The sequence below is a fragment of the Delphinapterus leucas genome, chromosome 5 (genome assembly GCF_059928025.1).
Source record: "Delphinapterus leucas isolate spDelLeu-1000000601 "Yukka" chromosome 5, BTC_Dleu_Yukka2, whole genome shotgun sequence".
NCBI lineage: Eukaryota > Metazoa > Chordata > Mammalia > Artiodactyla > Monodontidae > Delphinapterus > Delphinapterus leucas.
The window spans coordinates 88,665,664-88,689,215 of record NC_143133.1 but is presented as its reverse complement, the minus strand read 5'-3'; the positions used below and the strand labels follow the sequence as shown (position 1 = coordinate 88,689,215).

At 37.4% G+C, this 23,552-nt stretch overlaps 1 protein-coding gene across 1 annotated transcript in view; it reads right to left on the bottom strand.

The window, feature by feature from the left end:
* Nucleotides 1-16,754, bottom strand: part of LOC111187574 (alpha-fetoprotein-like) — a 33,174-nt gene extending 16,420 nt beyond the window's left edge. Inside the window, 8 exon segments of the mRNA XM_089912049.1 lie at nucleotides 295-506; nucleotides 6,002-6,131; nucleotides 7,172-7,269; nucleotides 10,283-10,415; nucleotides 13,204-13,415; nucleotides 14,748-14,889; nucleotides 15,037-15,088; nucleotides 16,198-16,754. Of these exon segments, the coding sequence (XP_089768175.1) occupies nucleotides 295-506; nucleotides 6,002-6,131; nucleotides 7,172-7,269; nucleotides 10,283-10,415; nucleotides 13,204-13,415; nucleotides 14,748-14,889; nucleotides 15,037-15,088; nucleotides 16,198-16,282 (1,064 nt within the window). The 5' untranslated portion in view covers nucleotides 16,283-16,754.
* Nucleotides 16,755-23,552: the final 6,798 nt, after the last annotated feature.

Below are 23,552 nucleotides of genomic sequence, written 5' to 3'. Positions count from 1 at the left end.
GTGTTTTTTAAAATTCCTATATTAGTTGTCAACATTTAAAAATCAAGAGACTTCCAACTTCTCTCAAAATGCAGTTGATCCAACGACCCAAAGCCTACATTCCCATATGGTTACAAGTAGCTAGAGCCAAATAGTAGCTGCAACCTTGGACTCCACAAGGCATCTCCTCTCAGCCATTTAACCATTCACTCACATCATTGGCTCGCCTCTGTCATCATTCACGTTTGCAATCTCTCCCAAAGAATCCATAAATACAATATACCATTAGTAAGGTTTTACAAAAAGCCATATTACTCTTGTAGGAAGTCATCTTGTTTGTCAGTGAATTGTTTGCATACAAACTGGTCTTCTGTAAACCTGCTAAGTGGCAGGGATGAGAGATCAGGTTTGTCATTTTCTGAGTTGATAATGCATTCCCCTCAGAATGGTTCTGGCAGCTCACAGCATGGAGTGATCTTGCTGGATAGCGTAGCCTGTTTAGAGCAGGTATAGTTCATAAGCTGGCTCTATAAACATAAAAGAGCAGTTATTTTTGATGACTTCATCCTGAACTTATTTCTTTTTATTGTTATTAGTAGAAAACCAGAGAAAAACTTGGCATCTTATATTGCTCTTTCCATGGCAAACTGCGAGACCAAAAAAGGTCATTTATAGTGACTCATTCTACTAAGAAACCTTCTCTATTTGACTTTACTGAAGTGTCACAAGTTCTTCTAACATCTCTTAAAGAACTTAAAGAGAGACAGACTGTATTATTGTTTTCAAGTTTAGCCCAACAAAATACAAATGAAGAGTTTTATTACTTGCTACTGTTGTTATCGGTCTGGGATCCCAGTTTAGAAAACATTTTGTCTCTGTCATTTTCTATATACATTACTGTAATATTACTATAAAACTTACATATTTACTTATATATACACATACAAAAATAAGTACCTGTGTGTATGAACAAGCTAGTCTCTATACTTAAGGAACTCACAATCTAGTTGGAGAGTCAAATAATTAAACAAGAATAATAATGCATTACAAAATAAATTGTTGGAGAAATGCACATATTATATTTTGGAAGAAAAAAGAGAGATTGGCAATCCAGACTGGATAAAGGTCAGAGTGAAGATCTTGAATGATTTGAATCTTGAAGGACAAATAGAAGTTAGTTGGAAACAAATGGAGAGGAAAAGCATACTAGAATTATCCATCTTTATATATAAAGAGTCTTAGAGGTGAAGAACATGGCGTACTTGGGAAATGGTATATAGGACATTTTGAGCTCATTGGGAAAATTTAGTTGAGATTAAGATTAAGGGATCAGGAGAGAAGAAGAATGTACTGAAGATCTAGATCTGAGAGTGGTAAATTGAAGCTGCATTGTGAGGTCAGGTTGAGACCGATAAGGGAGAGTGTGTACATTAGTTAAGTGACGAGCCTGCTCTCAGTGGCTTAATAGGATCCAGTCTGTTTCTTTCTCAATAAAGTCCTATCGAGAAGGGGAGGTGTATTGCCTCTGGGCAGTAGTTCTGAGAACCAGGCTGACAGAGGCCCTGTCATCTTCAACCTGTAGATTCTAACATTGACCTCAGACTGGGTGTTTTGGACAGGAGATTTTATAGGCCAGGCCTAGAAATGACATAAATCACTTCTGACTAGGCTCCACCTAGTTGTGAAACTGGAGTAAATGTCGTCTTCCAAGAACTCTGTCTTGGAAAAGAACAGTAAATTAAATAGTCCCTTTGCAAAACTAATTACTTAAAGGAGAAAACATACATACATGGGGGGAAAGGAGGTATAACTACATAATTGATGTTTTTAGTTATCAAATAATAATATTGTCATGTAGAACTCTATATTTCTAAATGAGAAAGTGCTAATGAAGGACATTTTTTTAAAGGAAAATGTATATTTTAAAACCTGACAAAAATAAGTACAGTTGATTCTCATTATTCACAGTAGTTATAAACACTGAATTCATGAATATTGAATCATCTACCCTAGAGGAAATACAGAACAAGTTTTCTGCAAGTCTCTGGCCACATTTTCGTCAACAGATCAAGACATAACCTTATTTTGTGTATGTTTCTGTTTAAAAACACCTTATTTAATATAGAGTAGCCCCCCCTTACCCACAGGGGTTACATTCCAAGACCCCCAGTCAATGCCTGAAACTACAGAGAGTACCAAATATTACATATACTATGGTTTTTCCTGTACATACATACCTATGATAAAGTTTAATTTATAAATTAGGAACAGTAAGAGGTTAACAAAAATAACTTATAATAAAATAGAGCAATTATAAAAATATACTGTAATAAAAGTTATGTGAATGTGGTCTCTCTCTCGCTCTCTCTCAAAATAACTTATTGTACAATTTTAATGCCTTTTCCACCTTAACTAAGCACTTATCATGCACTGTGGCCAAAACTTTGGCAGTTTGAGGTGTGACAGCAAAACTAACGTGAATTTTTTTTTCCTTCTTCACAATTTCACAGATAAAAGATTTGTTCTTACCATTGATCTTAGCAACCTCAGCATATGATTTTTTTTTCTTATTCCTATTAAGTTGAGAACTTCCACCTTTCCACTTCAAGGGTACACTTTATGGCTTCTCTTTGGCAGATCCAAATTGCCAGCATCACTACTCTTGTGCACTGGGGCCACTGTTAAGTAAACTAAGGGTGACTTGAACGCAAGCACTGTGATCCCAGGACAGCCAATCTGATAACCTATATGGCTGCTAAGTTACTAATCCCCGAGAAACGCTGGACAAAGGGATGATTCATGTCCCAGATGAGATGGCACAAGATGGCACAAGATTTCATCATGCTACTCAGAATGGTACACAATTTAAAACTTGTGAATTGTTGATTTCTGGATTTTTCTGTTTAATATTTTCAGATAAAAGTTGACTGTGATTAACTGAAACCTCAGGAAGCAAAGGGGGCAATAAGGGGGACTCCTGCGTATGGGTGATTTATTCACATTGAACTCATAGCCACCAGCACTGTTCCTCATGCATGAATAAAGCTTATCTAAACTACATATTCTAAAATAGAACTACCATACAACCCAGCAATCCCACTACTGGGCATATACCCTGAGAAAACTATAATTCAAAAAGAGTCACGTACCACAATGTTCATTGCAGCTCTATTTACAATAGCCAGGACATGGAAGCAACCTAAGTGTCCATCGACAGATGAATGGATAAAGAAGATGTGGCACATATATACAATGGAATATTACTCAGCCATAAAAAGAAACGAAACTGAGTTATTTGTAGTGAGGTGGATGGACCTAGAGATTGTCATACAGAGTGAAGTAAGTCAGAAAGAGAAAAATAAATACTGTATGCTAACACATACATATGGAATCTAAAAAAAAAAAAGGTTCTGAAGAACCTAGGGGCAGGACAAGAATAAAGATGCAGACATAGAGAATGGACTTGAGGACACGGGGAGAGGGAAAGGGTAAGCTGGGACGAGGTGAGAGAGTGGCATGGACTTATATATACTACCAAATGTAAAACAGATAGCTAGTGGGAAGCAGCCGTATAGCACAGGGAGATCAGCTCGGAGATTTGTGACCACCTAGAGGGGTGGGATTGGGAGGGTGGGAGGGAGACGCAAGAGGGAGGAGATATGGGGGTATATGTTTATGTATAGCTGATTCACTTTGTTATAAAGCAGAAACTAACACACCATTGTAAAGCAATTATACTCTAATAAAATAAAATACATATTCTTTCCACAAGGCACATCACAGCTTCTAGGAACACTAGACAACACTTCAGAACTATACTCGGGCCATTTTAAAGAGCTAACTCATCAACAAAAAGCACAGAAATGCAGAAAATGTGGCACTTAATAGACTGCAAAAAGAACACCTATTTACAGTATGAGAGCTACAACAAGAAGGCAGAGAGCATCACCTTGTTCTATTGTAGCTGGAGCCATGCACATGTGGCAACTCAGATTTCCACTGCTCTGAGCTTGCATAAATCTGGGAATGACCACAAAGTGCTGTGAGTATTGATTTGGGGGTCACAAATAAATTTTGGCATGTAGGTGAATTCTCAAGTATAGAATTCATGAATAATAAAGATTGACTGAAAAAATGTTTAAATAAATCCATAACAAAAGAAATGGAGAAGCTGTCACATCAGTTTGTATCTCCATCCCTCCTCCAGTTTCACAGACAAACCTGAAAACAGGTAAGTTACAGTGCTATTTAAGTTATTTCAGAGAATTCGAAAGGAAAAAAGTTCTAATTCATCTTTTAGAAGTTATCATAACTGGATAACAAAACCTGATAAAATATGTGCCAAAAAAGAAAGTTCTAGATCCATTTCACATCTAAAGATAAATGCAAAAATGTGACATATATATATGTAGAGAAAGAGAGACGCCATAGATATAGTAAAATGATATTGACTTGAGCAATGTAAAAATGGGTAAATATTAAGAAATCTTTTAATATAATTGGATAAGTCAAACAATAAAAATCAAATGATCATCCCAAGAAGACAAAAGAATATTTACTAATGTTCAGAATCCATCCTATTTAAAACAAAACAAGACAACCTCTAAAACAGAGTGAAACATCTCAACACATAAAAGTATTTTTGTCAAGCTAATAACTCTAAACCTGTTTCCTTTATGGTCTAGAATAAAAAAGGAATGCCAGAACTATCTAAAGTTACTTTATATTGCTTATGAATACTACCTAATACAATTAAATAACTGGAGATTTTTCTAGCATTCCTGTCATAGTATAGACAATAACAGGAGCTGTTCTAGAGTTACCAGTTTGGCATGGGTATTGTTTATGTGTTAAAGGATTTTAGGGATTTTTCTTTTGTTTTGTTTTAATACCTATGGATTGGTCCCAAAGTTCCCTGTAATTTTCACCTAATCTTCATGCAAATAGGATTCTGAGAGCCTATCCTAAAGAGCCAGCACGACTTCTAAGTGTATAGGATAGTATTGCTTCCAGTATGTGTTGAGATTCTTGCCATACGGGAAGTAATCCAAGAAGCAACTTTATATTGTCTATCTCCAGGGTGGAATTGGCAGTAGCAGCCACCATCTTTCGGTCAAGCTGAATGTGGCACTGACCAAACAATGGCCAACTGCGATGGCTGCCAAGGGAAAGCTATGGTCCGACCCCAACTCTCTGTTCCAGCAAAGTAGACATTTGAGGACTTAGAATCTTAGGGGTTCTACTGAGTGTTCGATTCAATGATTTTTCTATTTTAATTGATATTGTTACCCACATTCCTTAATCTGTTGTGTAATGGGACAAAAATTGTTGGGGGTAAGGATTTCTGCCCATAAGAGTCATAGATTTCTCACTGAAATCATGATTGTAGTCTTTCTTTGTTTCTGTTTTACTTTTTATCATGATGAAAATTATTCAGTTTTCAAACTTGTAGAATGAATAGGAACATACTTGTAACTTGTGATTTACTAAAACGTTATCAGGATTTTAACAGCTACAATTTTTTTCCTTCTCTGGGATTTTGAGACTTTACATTTGGACGTGGGGCAGGTGAGTTCTATGCTGTCCATGCCCCGGCCCTTGTCCCTTGATGCCACATCTTTGCTTTTGGTGGTTTCTTCTTTCCTCCAGGCTGATAAGGCCTGAGGGTATAGTTTGCAATTCTAAGACTTTCTAGAGATTCAAAGATGAATGAAATACAATCCCAATTTGGAAGAAAATCAGCAGCCAGCTCTAAAAATTTAAGAATAGAAGAATAAAGTAGATAGAATGAGGAAGGAAGGAAGGAAGGTAGGAAGGAAAGAAGGAAAGAAGGAAGGAAGGAAGGGAGGAAAAGAAAGAAAAAAATTGTTTCATTAGAAGAGAAGAGAGAGGAGGGGAGACACCATTCTGTTGGTAATATTGAGAAATGATAATTACTTTTTTAGATTCATCTATACCACCCTCACCTTTATTTAAAAAGTACAAGTATTTTAAAGAGTTTTAAGAAAAGAGAAAGTCTTACTCTGCCAAGCACACACGCTACTGTATTTCCTTCACAACAGATCTGATGCAGATTTTTAATATCCATGGCCAGTTTGGCAATTTCAGAAAAGTTAGCTTTAGGTTGTTTTTTAGTCAACAGAACCAATTCCCTGAAGAAAAAAAAAGTACATTTTAAACAGTTTTTTTAATTCTTTCTAAAATTAGTTGTAGTTCATTGAGTAACCAAAAGAATAGAAACACAGTTGCAAATGTAGGATGAAGACAGTTGTATATTATAAGTGTTTTCTATTTCTACAGTGATAGAACCCAGAGCCATACAAAGATGTAGATCACAAAATCACAAAATGAAAATTATTCACTTCATAATCGTGTAAATACAGTCATTTTCATCATTCAAATTATTGCTTAAAGTAGTTGAGTTGCTTAGATAGGTAATTTGGGAATTTATCTGACCTGACTTTCCAAATAAAATTCTTTATCAGAAAGATAATAATTGTAAGAGGTTTGGTTCTCCCTTGTCCCTCTCTGTTGACAACTGAAAAACATCCCTGAAATTTTTCTAGAAATATGAAAAATGGGCTTGCCTTATAAGGAAAACTGAGCTTCCAGGCAGCCCACTGTTATCCTAAATTAGGGATGAAGGTGATATAAGGGAAGATGCATGTCTTCAGGGGTAAACTTGGGACAGAAACACAATCTGGGCCCAAGATAGAGGCACACTGAGTAGCATCAAATTCTCCTCCCACCCCACAGTCCTCTATCCCCACCCCAAAAAACACCACTTGCTTTTTCTGTCCTACATGACATTAGAGCCAAAATATTTCTTGTCTTCCAAGAGAAAAATACCTTTTGTCCTCCAGCCTTCACCATGAAGAACTACTAAGCGTGAGCATCTGAATGTACAGAATCTTTTGTGCACTGGAGAAGAGCCTAAAGGATTTGAGCTGATGGAAGAAGTTGATAGAGGAGATATCAACCCCACAGGAGATAGTGGGTAGAGAGGAGGACTGTGCAGTTTCAGGCACAGCCCAATGTGCCCTATTGAACAGGCAAATAGCACACGTGTAGAGAAAGGAACCAGATTTGCACTGAGACATTAGCAAATGAAAGGTAAATGATTTTTAAATGAGTTTAATCAAAGAGGGTGATCCAAAGCAACAAAGTCCACAAATCTAAATAGGTAGCTTACACTGCTTTTGCTACTTTGTGGTTGAATTTAATCCCAATCTCACATAAGTGGTGATGCCTCGAAGATATTTCTCTAATGTATTTTCTGATGGGTTCTAGCTGTAATTAGAAAACCGACTCATCAAAGAACTATGGTAACAACAGAAGAAGTTTATCTCATGGTTAGTAAAGAAGAGAGAAAAATAAAAATCATGTATCTTCTCAAAATTAGAAAGTTTTTATTGTCTTATCTATGAGGCCAAATGTAAAAGCATAATTTGGTGAAGGTTCTGTTTTTTTGTTTTTTGTTTTTTATAAAATAGCATCTCACTTCCCCAGAGATTGTTCATCCCAGAACTTAGACATTTGGCGTATAAATGAGAACAAGAAAGTGGACAAACAAAAATCCAGGGAGCCACTAGAATAAATTTTGATAACGTCTTACAGTTGTATTTTGGTTTTATTCAAGTTACTAGCCCTGTCACCTTGAACATGTTTCCAAATGCTTATCTATGATATATGCTCCAGTTTTGCAATATGTATTAATGGAGCCCCCCCCCCAGAAAACGTTCATATTCTTTAACCCAGAATTTTGACTTTTGACTTCTAATAAAAAGCACATGTATTTAGGTCTCTAACCAAAACTATATATTCAATTTGATCACAACAATGTACAAAATAAAACCTGTGAATGAAAAAAATGAATAAAAAGAAATATACCAAAATTGGTATCTCTGTGTGATGGGAGAATAAACAACATTTTAAGATTTCAGAAGAGCTCTATATATTCACTTAAAACATTATATTGACCATATATTATTTTAACTGGGGGTAACAACACCTTACAATGCTTTTTTTTAAGAACAAGTTAGATAATGTATACAGAGGCAATATTCAAACCACAAATCTGGCACAACGATAATAAATTATACTTTATAATTAATTATAAATATAATTTTTATTCTTATTTTGTTGTATTATAATCATTTGAAATCAAATACAAACAAGCTTATCCACTTCTTCACAAGAGAGTCTGTGAAGGCTTAACTCATAAACCACATTCTCTGATCATAGATACAAGTTTTACATGATTGGCTATGCAATTTTCTCTGGGCAAGGAGTAATAACTTCTTGAAACAGACACCCTGGAGGCAGCAAGACTGTAAACATCACAAAGTGAGGGAGAGGAGAAAAGAACTCTTAGCTAACTTAAAAGCTTATGCTTAGTATGTGGATGGACCTAGAGATTGTCATACTGAGTGAAATAAGTCAGACAGAGAAAGACAAATAGCATACGATATTGCTTATATGTGGAATCTAAAAAAAAATAGTACAAATGAACTTATTTATAAAACAGACATAGAGTCACAGATGTAGAAAATAAATTTATGGTTACCAGGGGGAAATCGGGTTTGGGGGGGTAGGGATAAATAGGGAGATTGGGATTGACATATACACACTACTATATAAAAAATCGATAACTGAGAAGAACCTACTGTATAGCACAAGGAACTCAATACTCTGCAATGACCTATGTGGGAAAAGAATCTAAACAAGGGTGGCTATATGTATAACTGATTCACCTTGCTGTGCAGCAGAAACTAACACAACATTGTAAATCAACTATACTCCAATAAAAAAATTTTTTAAAAATTATAGGGGCATGTTATACATTAAGGAAAAATTTCCTCTGAAAGGGTTAAGATTAAGAAAACTTTGAAACAAGTTACCTAAAAAAAACTCACCTTCATGAAAAAGTTCATTCTTCCAAAATGCCAGGTAATGAGACCTAAGTCTACACAATCACTTGTTTTTGTTGTTTTTAATAATATGAAGCCAACAGGAGAAAAAAATGACTGTCCTGCTTAGGAATTCAGAATTGGCTTCTGAAGGAATTGGAGATGACTAGGGAAAGAAATATATATAAGTAGCTTTAATGATAATCGCTGCGATTATTGAGTACTTAGCATATGTCAGACTCTTTAGATACATTATTTAATTTCTTACACAAGGTAGACGATGAGGAGCTCAACAGGAGACATAGCTTTAGAGGAATAGAGAAATAGGGGTTGAGAGGAATATGAGAGAAATTCTCACTGAGGAGATCAAAGAAAACAGCAAGGAAGAAGCAGCACTGCCCTTAGACTTGAGGAATTCATCAAAACGATTATCAAACTACTACTCATTTCAGCATGACCTTGGGGAAAATCCATCTGGTGTGCCTTCTAAGGATGGTTATTTTGTGTTGATATTTAGAACCTTTAATGAACATACATAAAAAGTACTTTTATCATGGAGCTAATCACCGATTTATGTCTATTCAATGAAGGAGAAAAAGCCACACAGTTAAAATTAAGTGCGAGGCTAACTGTATTTTCCAAAGATGGCTATAATAACAACTTCTATCCCATGTTCTTCTTACAATGAGCTTTCGTTACAGTATATTTACTTTCCCCTTCAAACTGGTGAGATTTTATGATATTTCAACCAATAGAGTAGAGCAGAAGTAACTTTTGAATCCTGGTCATAAAAGGCCATGCAATTTCTGCTTCATCCACTAGAAAACTCATTCTTGAGACTTTGGCCATATGTCAGCAGTCCAGTTTCCCTGAGGCTGCCATTCTGTGAAGCAGCCCAAGCCAGCCAAGGCAGAGAGACCACAATGGAAAGGCCCTGAGATAATATGAGGAGAAAGAGATGTTGGACCAACCCCCAGGTACTACAGACCTTCAGAGCCCCAGCCATTGACTGCAACCCCATGAAAAATCAGTAGCCAGAAAAGCCCAGATGAGCCCTTTCTGAATTCCTGACCCACTGAAACCATAAGAGTAATAAACTAATTGTTATTGTTTTGAGCCACTAAATTTGGGGTGTTTTGTTATACAGTAATAATAACTGGAATATTAAATATTTACTATGAAGTTATATTTATGCTAGATCATGCTTCTCAAAATTTAAGGACTATAAGAATTGCCTGAGTATCTTGTTAAAATGAAGTCTTCTTTAGCAGGTCTGGAGAAAAGCTTCAGATTGTATTTCTAACAAGCTGCCAGGTGATGCATATGCTGCTTGTCCATAGTCCACACTTAGCATAACAAGTCCCTAAGTAAGGGCTGCCATATGAATAGTTTACCTTTATCTGGAAGCATTCAGTCTTATTTTCTTCTTGGCAACAAGACCGAACAGCTGTTTCATAGCAAGCAGACATGGTCAGAATAGTGGGTCCATACAAGAATGGATGCTTCCTAGAAGTTTCATAAATGTACCTGTAATTTGACAAATACAAAGCTATATAATTTGGAATTCAAGAACATATGCTGACACTGTTTCTTAAAAATTTAGGATTCATTTAGTTTCGCTGACCTGAAACTCCTAGAATTTCATGGTGACAGAAATAGGATAGCACTGTACTTAAATGCATCAAAAGTTCACTACAGAGAGATCACTGTGAGGTTAGACAGTGCCCATGAAGTCACCAACTGTACTTTCTGGACCAGTAGGTAAAGAAAATCAGTAATTAAAACTTTTCATTTTTATATAAGTAGTAGGAGATAGAAAGTTCACCAGTCTAAACTGATTGTAAATGGAGGATTGTACACCTGGTGAAGGGGAGTTAAATTTAGAAGCTATTGGTGGGTGTTTACACTCATTATAGAGCCTGGGCACCAGGCCTGCCTTTCACTTATAATCATATCTCCTCACACTATTCCACAAAGCTTACTCAAATTATTTACGCCCCACCTCCCCCCACACACAAATACCCCGAAAAAGTTGACATTGCAGACAAAAATTGGCTCAATGCTCACACAAATCCACTTTCTTTTCTTGTGTTCACAGGAAGACTACTTTTCCAGCCTCTCCTGCAGTTAGGTGGGAACATATAACTGAGTTCTAATCAATGAAATATGAGTGAACATGCCATACACCACTCCAAGGTTTGGCTATTAATTACTTTGCACAGTTCCCTAGTCTCTCTCTTTCTTTTTTGCAGTAACCTTGGAAACACATGCTCCAGATGGTATAGCTCCAAGATGGAAGGATCTTGCACTCCTGAGTTACCCCTTGGAAGAGTTCCAGAGTAGCCAATGAAGACAAAAAGCCAAAATGAAAGTATCGTTAAGGCTTTAATCATTTACTAGGATAGTATAAGCAGAAGGCTAAACTAGAGAAAATGCTGACCCCCACCCAACCTCCACCCTCACCCCCCTTACTCTTGGAAGTTCAGTCAATAGATTCGTTTCATTTCAGCAAAGTTTCTCAAGCCCAACTTGTAAAAAGAGAAAAGCAGAATTGACATTATCAAGATACAACTGCCACCCAAGATAAGGCAAAATTCTTGGTTGATAGGAAATTTCGTTGGAGCCATTCAATATCTCTGCTCTCTGTTGGGTACTATGCTAAACTAAGAGTTCATTTTTGTGCTGCAGTAACTTAGTTCCCATAGAGGATTTTCAGTATGAACTAATCTAATCTCAAATCTCCAAAGGCAAAGCTGAACTTAGTATAAGGAAAAAGCTTTCTAATAATTAGAGCCATTTAAAAATAGAATGTCCCTATTGCAAGGTGACAAAGGGTCACACTTATCTTACAATGATCAAAACTGTTATCGAAAATTCCTTAGATAATCCAAAGATACAATAACTACAGTTTGGTGTATCTGTATTCTATGCTATCTTTTGATGAGACTGAAATAGCAGACTTTTCCTCTGGCTTTGATATGTTACTGTTTCTTTGGTTGAGAACTAAACAAAGTTGTTGACATAATTATGAAGCAAGTAGTTAGAAAATTATTTTTCCCTGAATATTTATGGTTGTATGCACATAAGTTAAATTAGCATATAAATAACTCCTTGATACTGACTTAATTGTAAATGTTCAAGAAGAGATTAGATTCACTGCCTGAGTATTGGTTAGATTTCATAATCTCTGAATGCTCAAACTTGATTTAACAATGCCCGAAACTGATTTTATAAATCTCACCTAGAGTGGCTAGCACCTCATTTAATAGGTAGCCAAGTTCATATTACAGTTTCCCATTTGGTTGCCCCTAATGTCAGACCAGTTGGAACCGGCCCAATCCCTTATCCCTCTGTCCTTTCTCCCTAAGTGACTGGGGCCATTTAATTCCTTCCTGAAGGCTCAGTAACTTCCGGGGCAATTCTGCCCATGTATAGGTGAATTAAAAGTGTTTACGTTGTTCAACATCAAGTCACCCTGTCTGCTCATTCATTTCTGGTTTAGAGTTTCACGTCTAAAATCTGAAATCAAACCACCACCATGCCTTTTGCACTAGATCCAGCAATCAGATCTTCCCCTTTTTCCTAGTGTCTGAGTCTGTCTTGACCAGATGGCCAGAACTGCATTCCTTGAGAACTGAAGCTTTGTCCTTCTCTTGTCATTTCTACCTCTCTCTGGTTTTGGTTTCCTGCCTCTAACTTGCTCGTACCTCACTCTCAAAAGATAGACTTCTGTGCTAACTAGGAAACAAAAATATGAGCTCACCTACCCATGGGCTATCATGCCATCCACTCCAGGTGGAAATTACAGAATCAGAGTTCTTGAGTAGAAAACTCATCTCTGTCCGATCCACAATTATTACTTATTCCTAGGTTCCCAATGACAGACTTTATCTCCATGCCTATCAGATACCCCTCCGGCTATCCCTTGGTGAACCTCCCAAATACTAGCCCATTGCCTGAGCTATTACCTGCTCTCTATTCCCAATACTCTGTTTAGTGTGCTTTGCCTACTTGACTGTATTTTTCAACATCATTTGCTACTGGTCTGACCAACCTAACCTTTGAGGAGATGGGTCTCTTACAGATCCTAGTCCTTTTTAATGTTTCATGGTGCAGACATTTTCATGCCCTCTTGGGTTTACTAAGACCATGTTGTCATTGTGAGGGAAAAAAATAAATTGTAGCTCAAATTTTCACTTTAATTTTATATAATCAAGCTTTGCGTACTCAGAGGCTTTTATATTAAAACAAAAGATCTGTCTTCAAAATTGGAAAATACTCTTTTTCAAAGACCTGGCAAGGAAATATGACTTACTTCTCTTTCACTGGCACATGATTCTCTTTGTCCATCTCACAGATCTGCTCAGGATTTGAAATTTGGAATATATCACTGTAACCTGCAACATCCTTTTTGTATGACAGGAAGCACTTGTGTCTTGCTGAGTTATTTGTATTGCAACAGTCAGAAAACACATGTCTGTCAGCCAACCCTTGGTTATTGCAAATATGCTCTAGGAAGGTAGGCATCTGTAGGAGGAAATAGTAACTTAAGGGAAGGCACTTGTGGTCTACATTTCTAACCACAGGAAAGTTAAGGAATTATACAGAAAAGGCAACTGAGTGCTTAATGTTATACTCTGTATCCAATAGTCCCTGGATGTAGCTCTTTTGAGTGAAAGCCTTTTAAAAGGTTCTTAAGTCTAAATTCCCACATGCTGGACATGGGCCAAAGAGAATTTATCATTTTCTCCCTACCTATGTAAGTGCTTCATTTTCATACAGTTGAAGGTATTAAAATAAAGGTAAGCCAAAATGTCCAGGACCTAAAGAAATCAAGGTATTTTTAATAAGAATTACCCACCAAGAAACAGCTCTTAGTTTGCTTTCCTTGCTTCCTGACTGTTTTTAGTTGGTTTCCATGGGAGCTTATTTTAAAAGTTAAACTCTGAGGCAATGTGTATTCGGTGTCAAATATTCAAATAGAAATGTAATGATTCAGTTTTCAAGTATCTTTGAATGGCAGTAAATGTGTGGGATGCTGTAAACCTCAAATGACATATGCTTCCAGATTTGTGGGATAAGGGCAGAAAAAGGTCATCTTTGGAAATGGGAATAAGAAGAAATCGATATAAAATAAGTGAGGCTAGCCACTGGCAAAGGAACTTCATTTAAAGTGTGTCTCTAATTAGACTAATGATTTTTCTATGACTACTTAGAGTCTGGTAAAAAAAAAAAAAAAAGGTAGGTTTTAGCCAAAGAAGATGGAGTGAAAAAAATCTATAAATAAAAAAGAAAATTATGTATTTGTATTTAAATTGTTGATATGAGAATAACTGATACAAAAATATGTAGATTATAAGAATATGTTAGTTTTTATCAAGAATTTTTCTAATCATAAGATAGACATATTTTATGAGATGATAGTAATTTTCAAGATTTTCTACTAAGTGGGAAAAAAGCCTATAATAATATTCACTTTTTTCTTCTTTTTTATATTCTCTTAGAAACTTTTAAAATCAGTACATTAATTTCCCAGAAACCTTTATATGAGGATGTCAGACAATAATATTCTAGTGACAGAGACAGAGCAACCGACTTAAATTAACAAATTGGCATTCTAGGGTATAATTCATTCTCTTGAGCATTTAGTTCTCAGAGTCTGATCTCCCAGATATGAAATGATAAAATGTAAGTTTATAAACCTACAAAGATTATATCTTGAGTGTGACACATGTACATATTGTTGCCTTAAAATCCCTTGCCTAATTATTCAGTCATCCCACTTCATAACAACATCTTTTGTTTGCAATTTAGTTTTTAAAACAACAGAGAGAAAAAGGCAGAACACGATTCACCTACCAATTGGTGACAACATTCTGAAGGTGATTCATGTGGCTTGAGGCTCTTGCACATCTCTGCAAGATCTAGCAATTCTTTAACTATGGTTTGTACCTTTTCATAAGTCAATTTCTGAAGAAACTGTGCAACCATAATACTAGTGCTGAAACAGAACACTTGTGTGAATGCTGAAGATAGAATCAAACTCTTTTCCTCCATCAATCTTGTTATATCACTGCCCTACTCCCCCCCCAAAATAATTAATATGATTTTACATTTCAAACAAAAGAATACTGATAATAAAACTCACACAGCTCTTAAGTTCTCCTCTAGATAATTCTGGCTATTAGAGTGCTGCATGGCTGAAAAAAAATGAGATTTTATTTACAGAAGAGGAAATTTTCCAAACTGAAATCCCCTTTGACAATTCAAATCTATATTTATTCATTCATAAATTTCCAGATTTATTTTTGTTTATATCATAAACCAGAACAAATTATAAGAATATATCTTTTCTTTTATTTAAACTGTATTCTGTGAATGATTTCTTTCTACTCAAACACATCATGTAGTTGAACCGTCATTGGCTTACAAATAAGTGGCACATACCTGTATTGATACTTCTGAATTAATTAAACTTGACTCTTTGGTTATCTCTTATTAGAAGTTACTAGCACACACAAAGAACACTAAGAAAATTAAAGCCTGGCATTAGGAACAAAAGTATAAACATTAACACTTTGCCAGGCTTAATTTGGCAAAGACAGTAACTCATACATCTTGGATTCGCTCATCATCTTCATCATCTCCACTCACCACATACACATGCTCTCTGTTGAAAACAGTGTCTTCCTTTTAACATCAATAGCTTCAAAACAGCTTAGCAGCTATCTATTTAATAAAGAAACCATTATTATTTACATATTAACAAGTAAAGGCTTTGGAGATACTTATTCTGAGTTCAGCTTCTAGCTCTGATACTCAATATGGCCTTGAGGAAATAACTTAAGCACTCAGAGGTTCTGTTTCTCTATCAAATGTAAATAACTTCTACTACATTGGGTGGTTGTTAGGATTAAATGAAAGCCTATGTGTGAAGCATTGAGCACAGTGCCTGGCACATAGTAGGTACTGAACAATGTAGCTCATGGGATTATTCTTGCTACTATAAACACTATTGCTCTATCTAAAATCATTTATCCAATTTTAAATACAAGTTTGAAATATGTCATTCTCTGACCTAGAGTGGAAGTAAGGTGGAAAATGGAAAATTAGATCTTCCTGTGTGTGTTGCTTCAATATATCAATTCTCTTTCTCTATCTATTCCACAGGTTAATTTCTAGCAATCTTCAATGACTCTACTGACAGTGATGAGCGCTGAGAAAGATAGCCTTTCCATGTATATGTTAATAGTCATTATGTTTCATCTCCTGGCACACGGGTGTATAGATTGTAAATAGGATTCCCTACCTGCATCTAGTAAACTTCTCTGAAGAGTCTGACATTTAATGGAGCTGAAGAAAACAAGCAAAGATATGGTTCTAACAGTCTTCATTATTTCAGATGAATCTTTATAGAGTACATTCTATCATTTGAATTGAAGAATCCTTTTATATTCTTTCCAAGTAATTGCTATTAATAATTAACGTTTTTCTGGTGAATGTTTTTCCACCTTGGCCACTATGACCCTCAAACAATTACAGAAATTCATGACAATGAAGAAATATTTTTCACAGATAGCATTCATTAACGAATACTGGATTTTAAAATGAGTCATGTCGGGGAGGAGCTTCAAGATGGCGGAAGAGTGAGACGCGGAGATCACCTTCCTCCCCACAGATACACCAGAAATACATCTACACGTGGAACAACTCCTACAGAACACCTACTGAACGCTGGCAGAAGACCTCAGACCTCCCAAAAGGCAAGAACCCCCCCACGTACCTGGGTAGGGCAAAAGAAAAATGAATAAACAGAGACAAAGAATAGGGACAGGACCCGCACCAGTGGGAGGGAGCTGTGAAGGAGGAAAGCTTTCCACACACTAGGAAGTCTCTCCGCGGGCGGAGACTGTGGGTGGCGGAGGGGGGAAGCTTCGGAGCCACGGAGGAGAGCGCAGCAACAGGGGTGCGGAGGGCAAAGCGGAGAGATTCCCGCACAGAGGATCGGTGCCGACCGGCACTCACCAGCCCGAGAGGCTTGTCTGCTCACCCGCCGGGGCGGGCGGGGCTGCGAGCTGAGGCTCAGGCTTCGGTCGGAGCACAGGGAGAGGACTGGGGTTGGCGGCGTGAACACAGCCTGCAGGGGTTAGTGCGCCACAGCTAGCCGGAAGGGAGTCCGGGAAAAAGTCTGGACCTGCCGAAGAGGCAAGAGACTTTTTCTTCCCTTTGTTTCCGGGTGCGCGAGGAGAGGGGATTAAGAGTGCTGCTTAAAGGAGCTCCAGAGACGGGCGTGAGCCGCGGCTATCAGCGCTTTACGCAGAGACGGGCATGAGACGCTAAGGCCGCTGCTGCCACCAGCAAGAAGCCTGTGTGGGAAGACAGGTCACTCTCCACACCTCCCCTCCAGGGAGCCTGTGCAGCCCGCCACTGCCAGGGTCCCGTGATCCAGGGACAACCTTCCCGCGAGAACGCACGGTGCGCCTCAGGCTGGTGCAATGTCACGCCGGCCTCTGCCGATGCAGGCTTGCCCCGAACTCTGTACCCCTCCCTCCCCACCCACCTCAGTGAGTCAGAGCCCCTGAAGCAGCTGCTCCTTTAACCCCGTCCTGTCTGAGCGAAGAACAGATGCCCTCAGGCGACCTACATGCAGAGGCGCAGCCAAACCCAGAGCTGAACCCCGGGAGCTGTGCGAAGAAAGAAGAGAAAGGGAAATCTCTCCCAGCAGCCTCAGGAGCAGCGGATTAAATCTCCACAATCAACTTGATGTACCCTGCGTCTGTGGAATACCTGAATAGACAAGGAATCATCCTAAATTGAAGAGGTGGACTTTGGGAGCAACGATATATTTTTTTTTTCCCCTTTTTCTCTTTTTGTGAGCGTGCATGTGTATGCTTCTGTGTGTGGTTTTGTCTGTGTAGCTTTGCTTTTACCATTTGTCCTAGGGTTCTGTCTGTGTTTTAAATTTTTTTTATTATTTAAAAAATTTTTTTCTACAAAAAGAAATTTTTTTCTTAATATAATTATATTTTCTTTTACTAACTTTATTTTATTTTGTTTTCTTCTTTCTTTCCTTTTTTTTTCCTCCCTTTTATTCTGAGCCGTGTGGATGACAGGCTCTTGGTGCTCCAGCCAGGCCTCAGGGCTGTGCCTCTGAGGTGGGAGAGCCAACTTCAGGACACTGGACCACAAGAGACCTCCAATATCAAATGGCGAAAATCTCCCAGAGATCTCCATCTCAACACCAAGACCCAGCTCCACTCAATGACCAACAAGCTACAGTGCTAGACATCCTATGCCAAACAACTAGCAAGACAGGAACACAACCCCATCCATTAGCACAGAGGCTGCCTAAAATAATAATACGGCCACAGACACCCCAAACCACACCACCAGATGTGTACCTTCCCACCAGAAAGACAAGATCCAACCTCATACACCAGAACACAGGCACTAGTCCCCTCCACCAGGAAGCCTACACAACCCACTGAACCAACCTTAGCCACTGGGGACAGACACCAAAAACAACAGGAACTACAAACCTGCAGGCTGTGAAAAGGAGACCCTAAACACAGTAAGTTAAGCAAAATGAGAAGACAGAGAAACACACAGCAGATGAAGGAGCAAAGCAAAAACCCACCAGGCCTAACAAATGAAGAGGAAATAGGCAGTCTCCCTGAAAAAGAATTCAGAATAATGATGGTAAAGATGATCCAATATCTTGGATATAGAATGGAGAAAATACAAGAAACTTTTAACAAGGACCTAGGAGAACTAAAGAGCAAACAAACAGTGATGAACAACACAATAACTGAAATTAAAAATTCTGTAGAAGGGATCAATAGTAGAATAACTGAGGCAGAAGAACGGATAAGTGACCTGGAAGATAAAATAATGAAAATAACTACTGCAGAGCAGAATAAAGAAAAAAGAATGAAAAGAATTGAGTACAGTCTCAGAGACTTCTGGGACAGCATTAAACGCACCAACATTCGAATTATAGGGGGTCCCAGAGGAAGAGAAAAAGAAGGGGACTGGGAAAATATTTGAAGAGATTAGAGTTGAAAACTTCCTAAATATGGGAAAGGAAATAATCAAGTCCAGGAAGAGCAGAGAGTCCCATACAGGATAAATCCAAGGAGAAACATGCCAAGACACATATTAATCAAACTATCAAAAATTAAATACAAACAAAAAATATTAAAAGCACCAAGGGAAAAACAACAAATAACACACAAGAGAATTCCCATAAGGTTAACAGTTGATCTTTCAGCAGAAACTCTGCAAGCCAGAAGGGAGTGGCAGGACATATTTAAAGTGATAAAGGAGAAAAACCTACAACCAAGATTACTCTACTCAGCAAGGATCTCATTCAGATTTGAAGTAGAAATTAAAACCCTTAGAGACAAGCAAAAGCTAAGAGAATTCAGCACCATCAAACCAGCTTTACAACAAATGCTAAAGGAACTTCTTTAGGCAGGAAACTCAAAAGAAGGAAAAGACCTACAATAACAAACCCAAAACAATTAAGAAAATGGTAATAGGAAAATACATATCGATAACTACCTTAAATGTAAATGGATTAAATGCTCCAAGCAAAAGACATAGATTGGCTGAATGGATGCAAAAACAAGACCCGTGTATATGCTGTCTACAAAAGACCCACTTCAGACCTAGGGACACATACAGACTGAAAATGAGGGGATGGAAAAAGATATTCCATGCAAATGGAAATCAAAAGAAAGCTGCAGTAGCAATTCTCATATCAGACAAAACAGACTTTAAAATAAAGACTGTTACAAGAGGCAAAGAAGGACACTACATGATGATCAAGGGATCAATCCAAGAAGAAGATATAACAATTGTAAATATTTATGCACTCAACATAGGAGCACCTCAATACATAAGGCAAATACTAACAGCCATAAGAGGGGAAATCGACAGTAACACAATCATAGTAGGGGACTTTAACACCCCACTTTCACCAATGGACAGATCATCCAAAATGAAAATAAATAAGGAAGCACAAGCTTCAAATGCTACATTAAACAAGATGGACTTGATTGATATTTATAGGACATTCCATCCAAAAACAGCAGAATGCACATTCTTCTCAGGTGCTCATGGAACATTCTCCAGGATAGATCATATCTTGGGTCACAAATAAAGCCTTGGTAAATTTAATAAAATTGAAATCGTATCAAGTATCTTTTCCGACCACAATGCTATGAGACTAGATATCAATTACAGGAAATAATCTGTAAAACATACAAACACATGGAGGCTAAACAACACACTACTTAATAACCAAGAGATCACTGAAGAAATCAAAGAAGAAATCAAAAAATACCTAGAAACAAATGACAATGAAAACACGACAAGTCAAAACCTACGGGATGCAGCAAAAGCAGTTCTAAGAGGGAAGTTTATAGCAATACAATCCTACATTAAGAAACAAGACACATCTCAAATAAACAACCTAACCTTATACCTAAAGCAATTAGAGAAAGAACAAAAAGTTCCCAAAGTTAGCAGAAAGAAAGAAATCATAAAGATCAGATAAGAAATAAATGAAAAAGAAATGAAGCAAATGATAACAAAAATCAATAAAACTAAAAGCTAGTTCTTTGAGAACATAAAGTTGATGAACCATTAGCCAGACTTATTAAGAAAAGAAGGAAGAAGACTCAAATCAATAGAATTAGAAATGAAAAAGAAGTAACAACTGACACTGCAGAAATACAAAGGATCGTGAGAGATTACTACAAGCAACTCTACGCCAATAAAATGGACAAGCTGGAAGAAATGGACAAGTTCTTAGAAATGCACAACCTGCCAAGACTGAACCAGGAAGAAATAGAAAATATGAATGGACCAATCACAAGCACTGAAACTGAATCTGTGATTAAAAATCTTCCAACAAACAAAAGCCCAGGACCAGATGACTTCACAGGCGAATTCTATCAAACATTTAGAGAAGAGATAACAGCTGTCCTTCTCAAACTCTTCTAAAATATAGCAGAGGGAGAAACACTCCGAAACTCATTCTACAAGGCCACCATCACCCCAATACCAAAACCAGACAAAGATGTCACAAAGAAAGAAAGCTACAGGCCAATATCACTGATGAACATAGATGCAAACATCCTCAACAGAATACTAGCAAACATAATCCAAGAGCACATTAAAAGGATCATACACCATGATCAAGTGGGGTTTATCCCAGGAATGCAAGGATTTTTCAATATATTCAAATCAATCAATGTGATGCACCATATTAACAAGTTGAAGGAGAAAAACCATAGGATCATCTCAATAGATGCAGAAAAATCTTCGACAAAATTCAACACCCATTTATGATAAAAACTCTCCAGAAAGTAGGCATAGAGGGAACTTTCTCAACATAATAAAGGCCATATATGACAAACCCACAGCCAACATCATCCTCAATGGTGAAAAACTGAAACCATTTCCACTAAGATCAGGAACAAGACAAGGTTGCCCACTCTCACCACTATTATTCAACATAGGTTTGGAAGTTTTAGCCACAGCAATGAGAGAAGAAAAAGAAATAAAAGGAATCCAAATCAGAAAAGAAGTAAAGCTGTCACTGTTTGCAAACAACATGATACTCTACATAGATAATCCTAAAGATGCTACCAGAAAACTACTAGAGCTAATCAATGAATTTGGTAAAGTAGCAGGATACAAAATTAATGCACAGAAATCTCTGGCATTCCTATACACTAATGATGAAAAATCTGAAAGTGAAATTAAGAAAACACTCCCAATTACCATTGCAACAAAAAGAATAAAATATCTAGGAATAAACCTACCTAAGGAGACAAAAGACCTGTATGCAGAAAATTATAAGACACTGATGAAAGAAATTAAAGATGATACAAATAGATGGAGAGATATACCATGTTCTTGGATTGGAAGAATCAACATTGTGAAAATGACTCTACTACCCAAAGCAATCTACAGATTCAATGCAATCCCTATCAAACTACCACTGGCATTTTTCACAGAACTAGAACAAAAAATTTCACAATTTGTATGGAAACACAAAAGACCCCAAATAGCCAAAGCAATCTTGAGAACGAAAAACGGAGCTGGAGGAATCAGGCTCCCTGACTTCAGACTATACTGCAAAGCTACAGTAATCAGGACAGTATGGTACTGGCACAAAAACAGAAATATAGATCAATGGAACAGGATAGAAAGCCCAGAGATAAACCCACGCACATATGGCCACCTTATGTTTGATAAAGGAGGCAAGAATATACAGTGGAAAAAAGACAGCCTCTTCAATAAGTGGTGCTGGGAAAACTGGACAGCTACATGTAAAAGAATGAAATTAGAACACTCCCTAACACCATACACAAAAATAAACTCAAAATGGATCACAGACCTAAATGGAAGGCCAGACACTATAAAACTCTTAGGGGAAAACATAGGCAGAACACTCTATGACATAAATCACAGCAAGATCCTTTTTGACCCACCTCCTAGAGAAATGGAAGTAAAAATAAACAAATGGGACCTAATGAAACTTAAAAGCTTTTGCACAGCAAAGGAAACCATAAACAAGACCAAAAGACAACCCTCAGCATGGGAGGACATATTTGCAAATGAAGCAGCTGACAAAGGATTAATCTCCAAACTTTACGAGCAGCTCATGCAGCTGAATATCAAAAAAACAAACAACCCAATCCAAAAATGGGCAGAAGACCTAAATAAACATTTCTCCAAAGAAGATATACAGATTGCCAACAAACACATGAAAGAATGCTCAACATCATTAATCATTAGAGAAAGGCAAATCAAAACTACAATAAGATATTATCTCACACCAGTCAAAATGGCCATCATCAAAAAATCTACAAACAATAAATGCTGGAGAGGGTGTGGAGAAAAGGGAACACTCTTGCACTGTTTGTGGGAATGTAAATTGATACAGCCACTATGGAGAACATTATGGAGGTTCCTTAAAAAACTAAAAATAGAACTACCATATGACCCAGCAATCCCACTACTGGGCATATACCCTGAGAAAACCATAATTCAAAAAGAGTCATGTACCAAAATGTTCATTGCAGCTCTATTTACAATAGCCAGGACATGGAAGCAACCTAAGTGTCCATCAACAGATGAATGGATAAAGAAGATGTGGCACATATATACAATGGAATATTACTCAGCCATAAAAAGAATCGAAATTTAGACATTCGTAGTGAGGTGGATGGACCTAGAGTCTGTTCTACAGAGTGAAGTAAGTCAGAAAGAGAAAAACAAATACCGTATGCTAACACATATATATTGAATCTAAAAAAAAAAAAAAAGGTCATGAGGAACCTAGGGGCAAGACAGGAATAAAGACGCAGACCTACTAGAAAATGGACTTGAGGATATGGGGAGGGGGAAGGGTAAGCTGGCACCAAGTGCGAGAGTGGCATGGACATATATACACTACCAAACGTAAAAAATAGGTAGCTAGTGGGAAGCAACCGCATAGCACAGGGAGTTCAGCTCGGTGCTTTGTGACCACCTAGAGAGGTAGGATAGTGAGGGTGGGAGGGAGGGCGACGCAAGAGGGAAGAGATATGGGGACATATGTATGTGTACAACTGATTCACTTTGTTATAAAGCAGAAACTAACACACC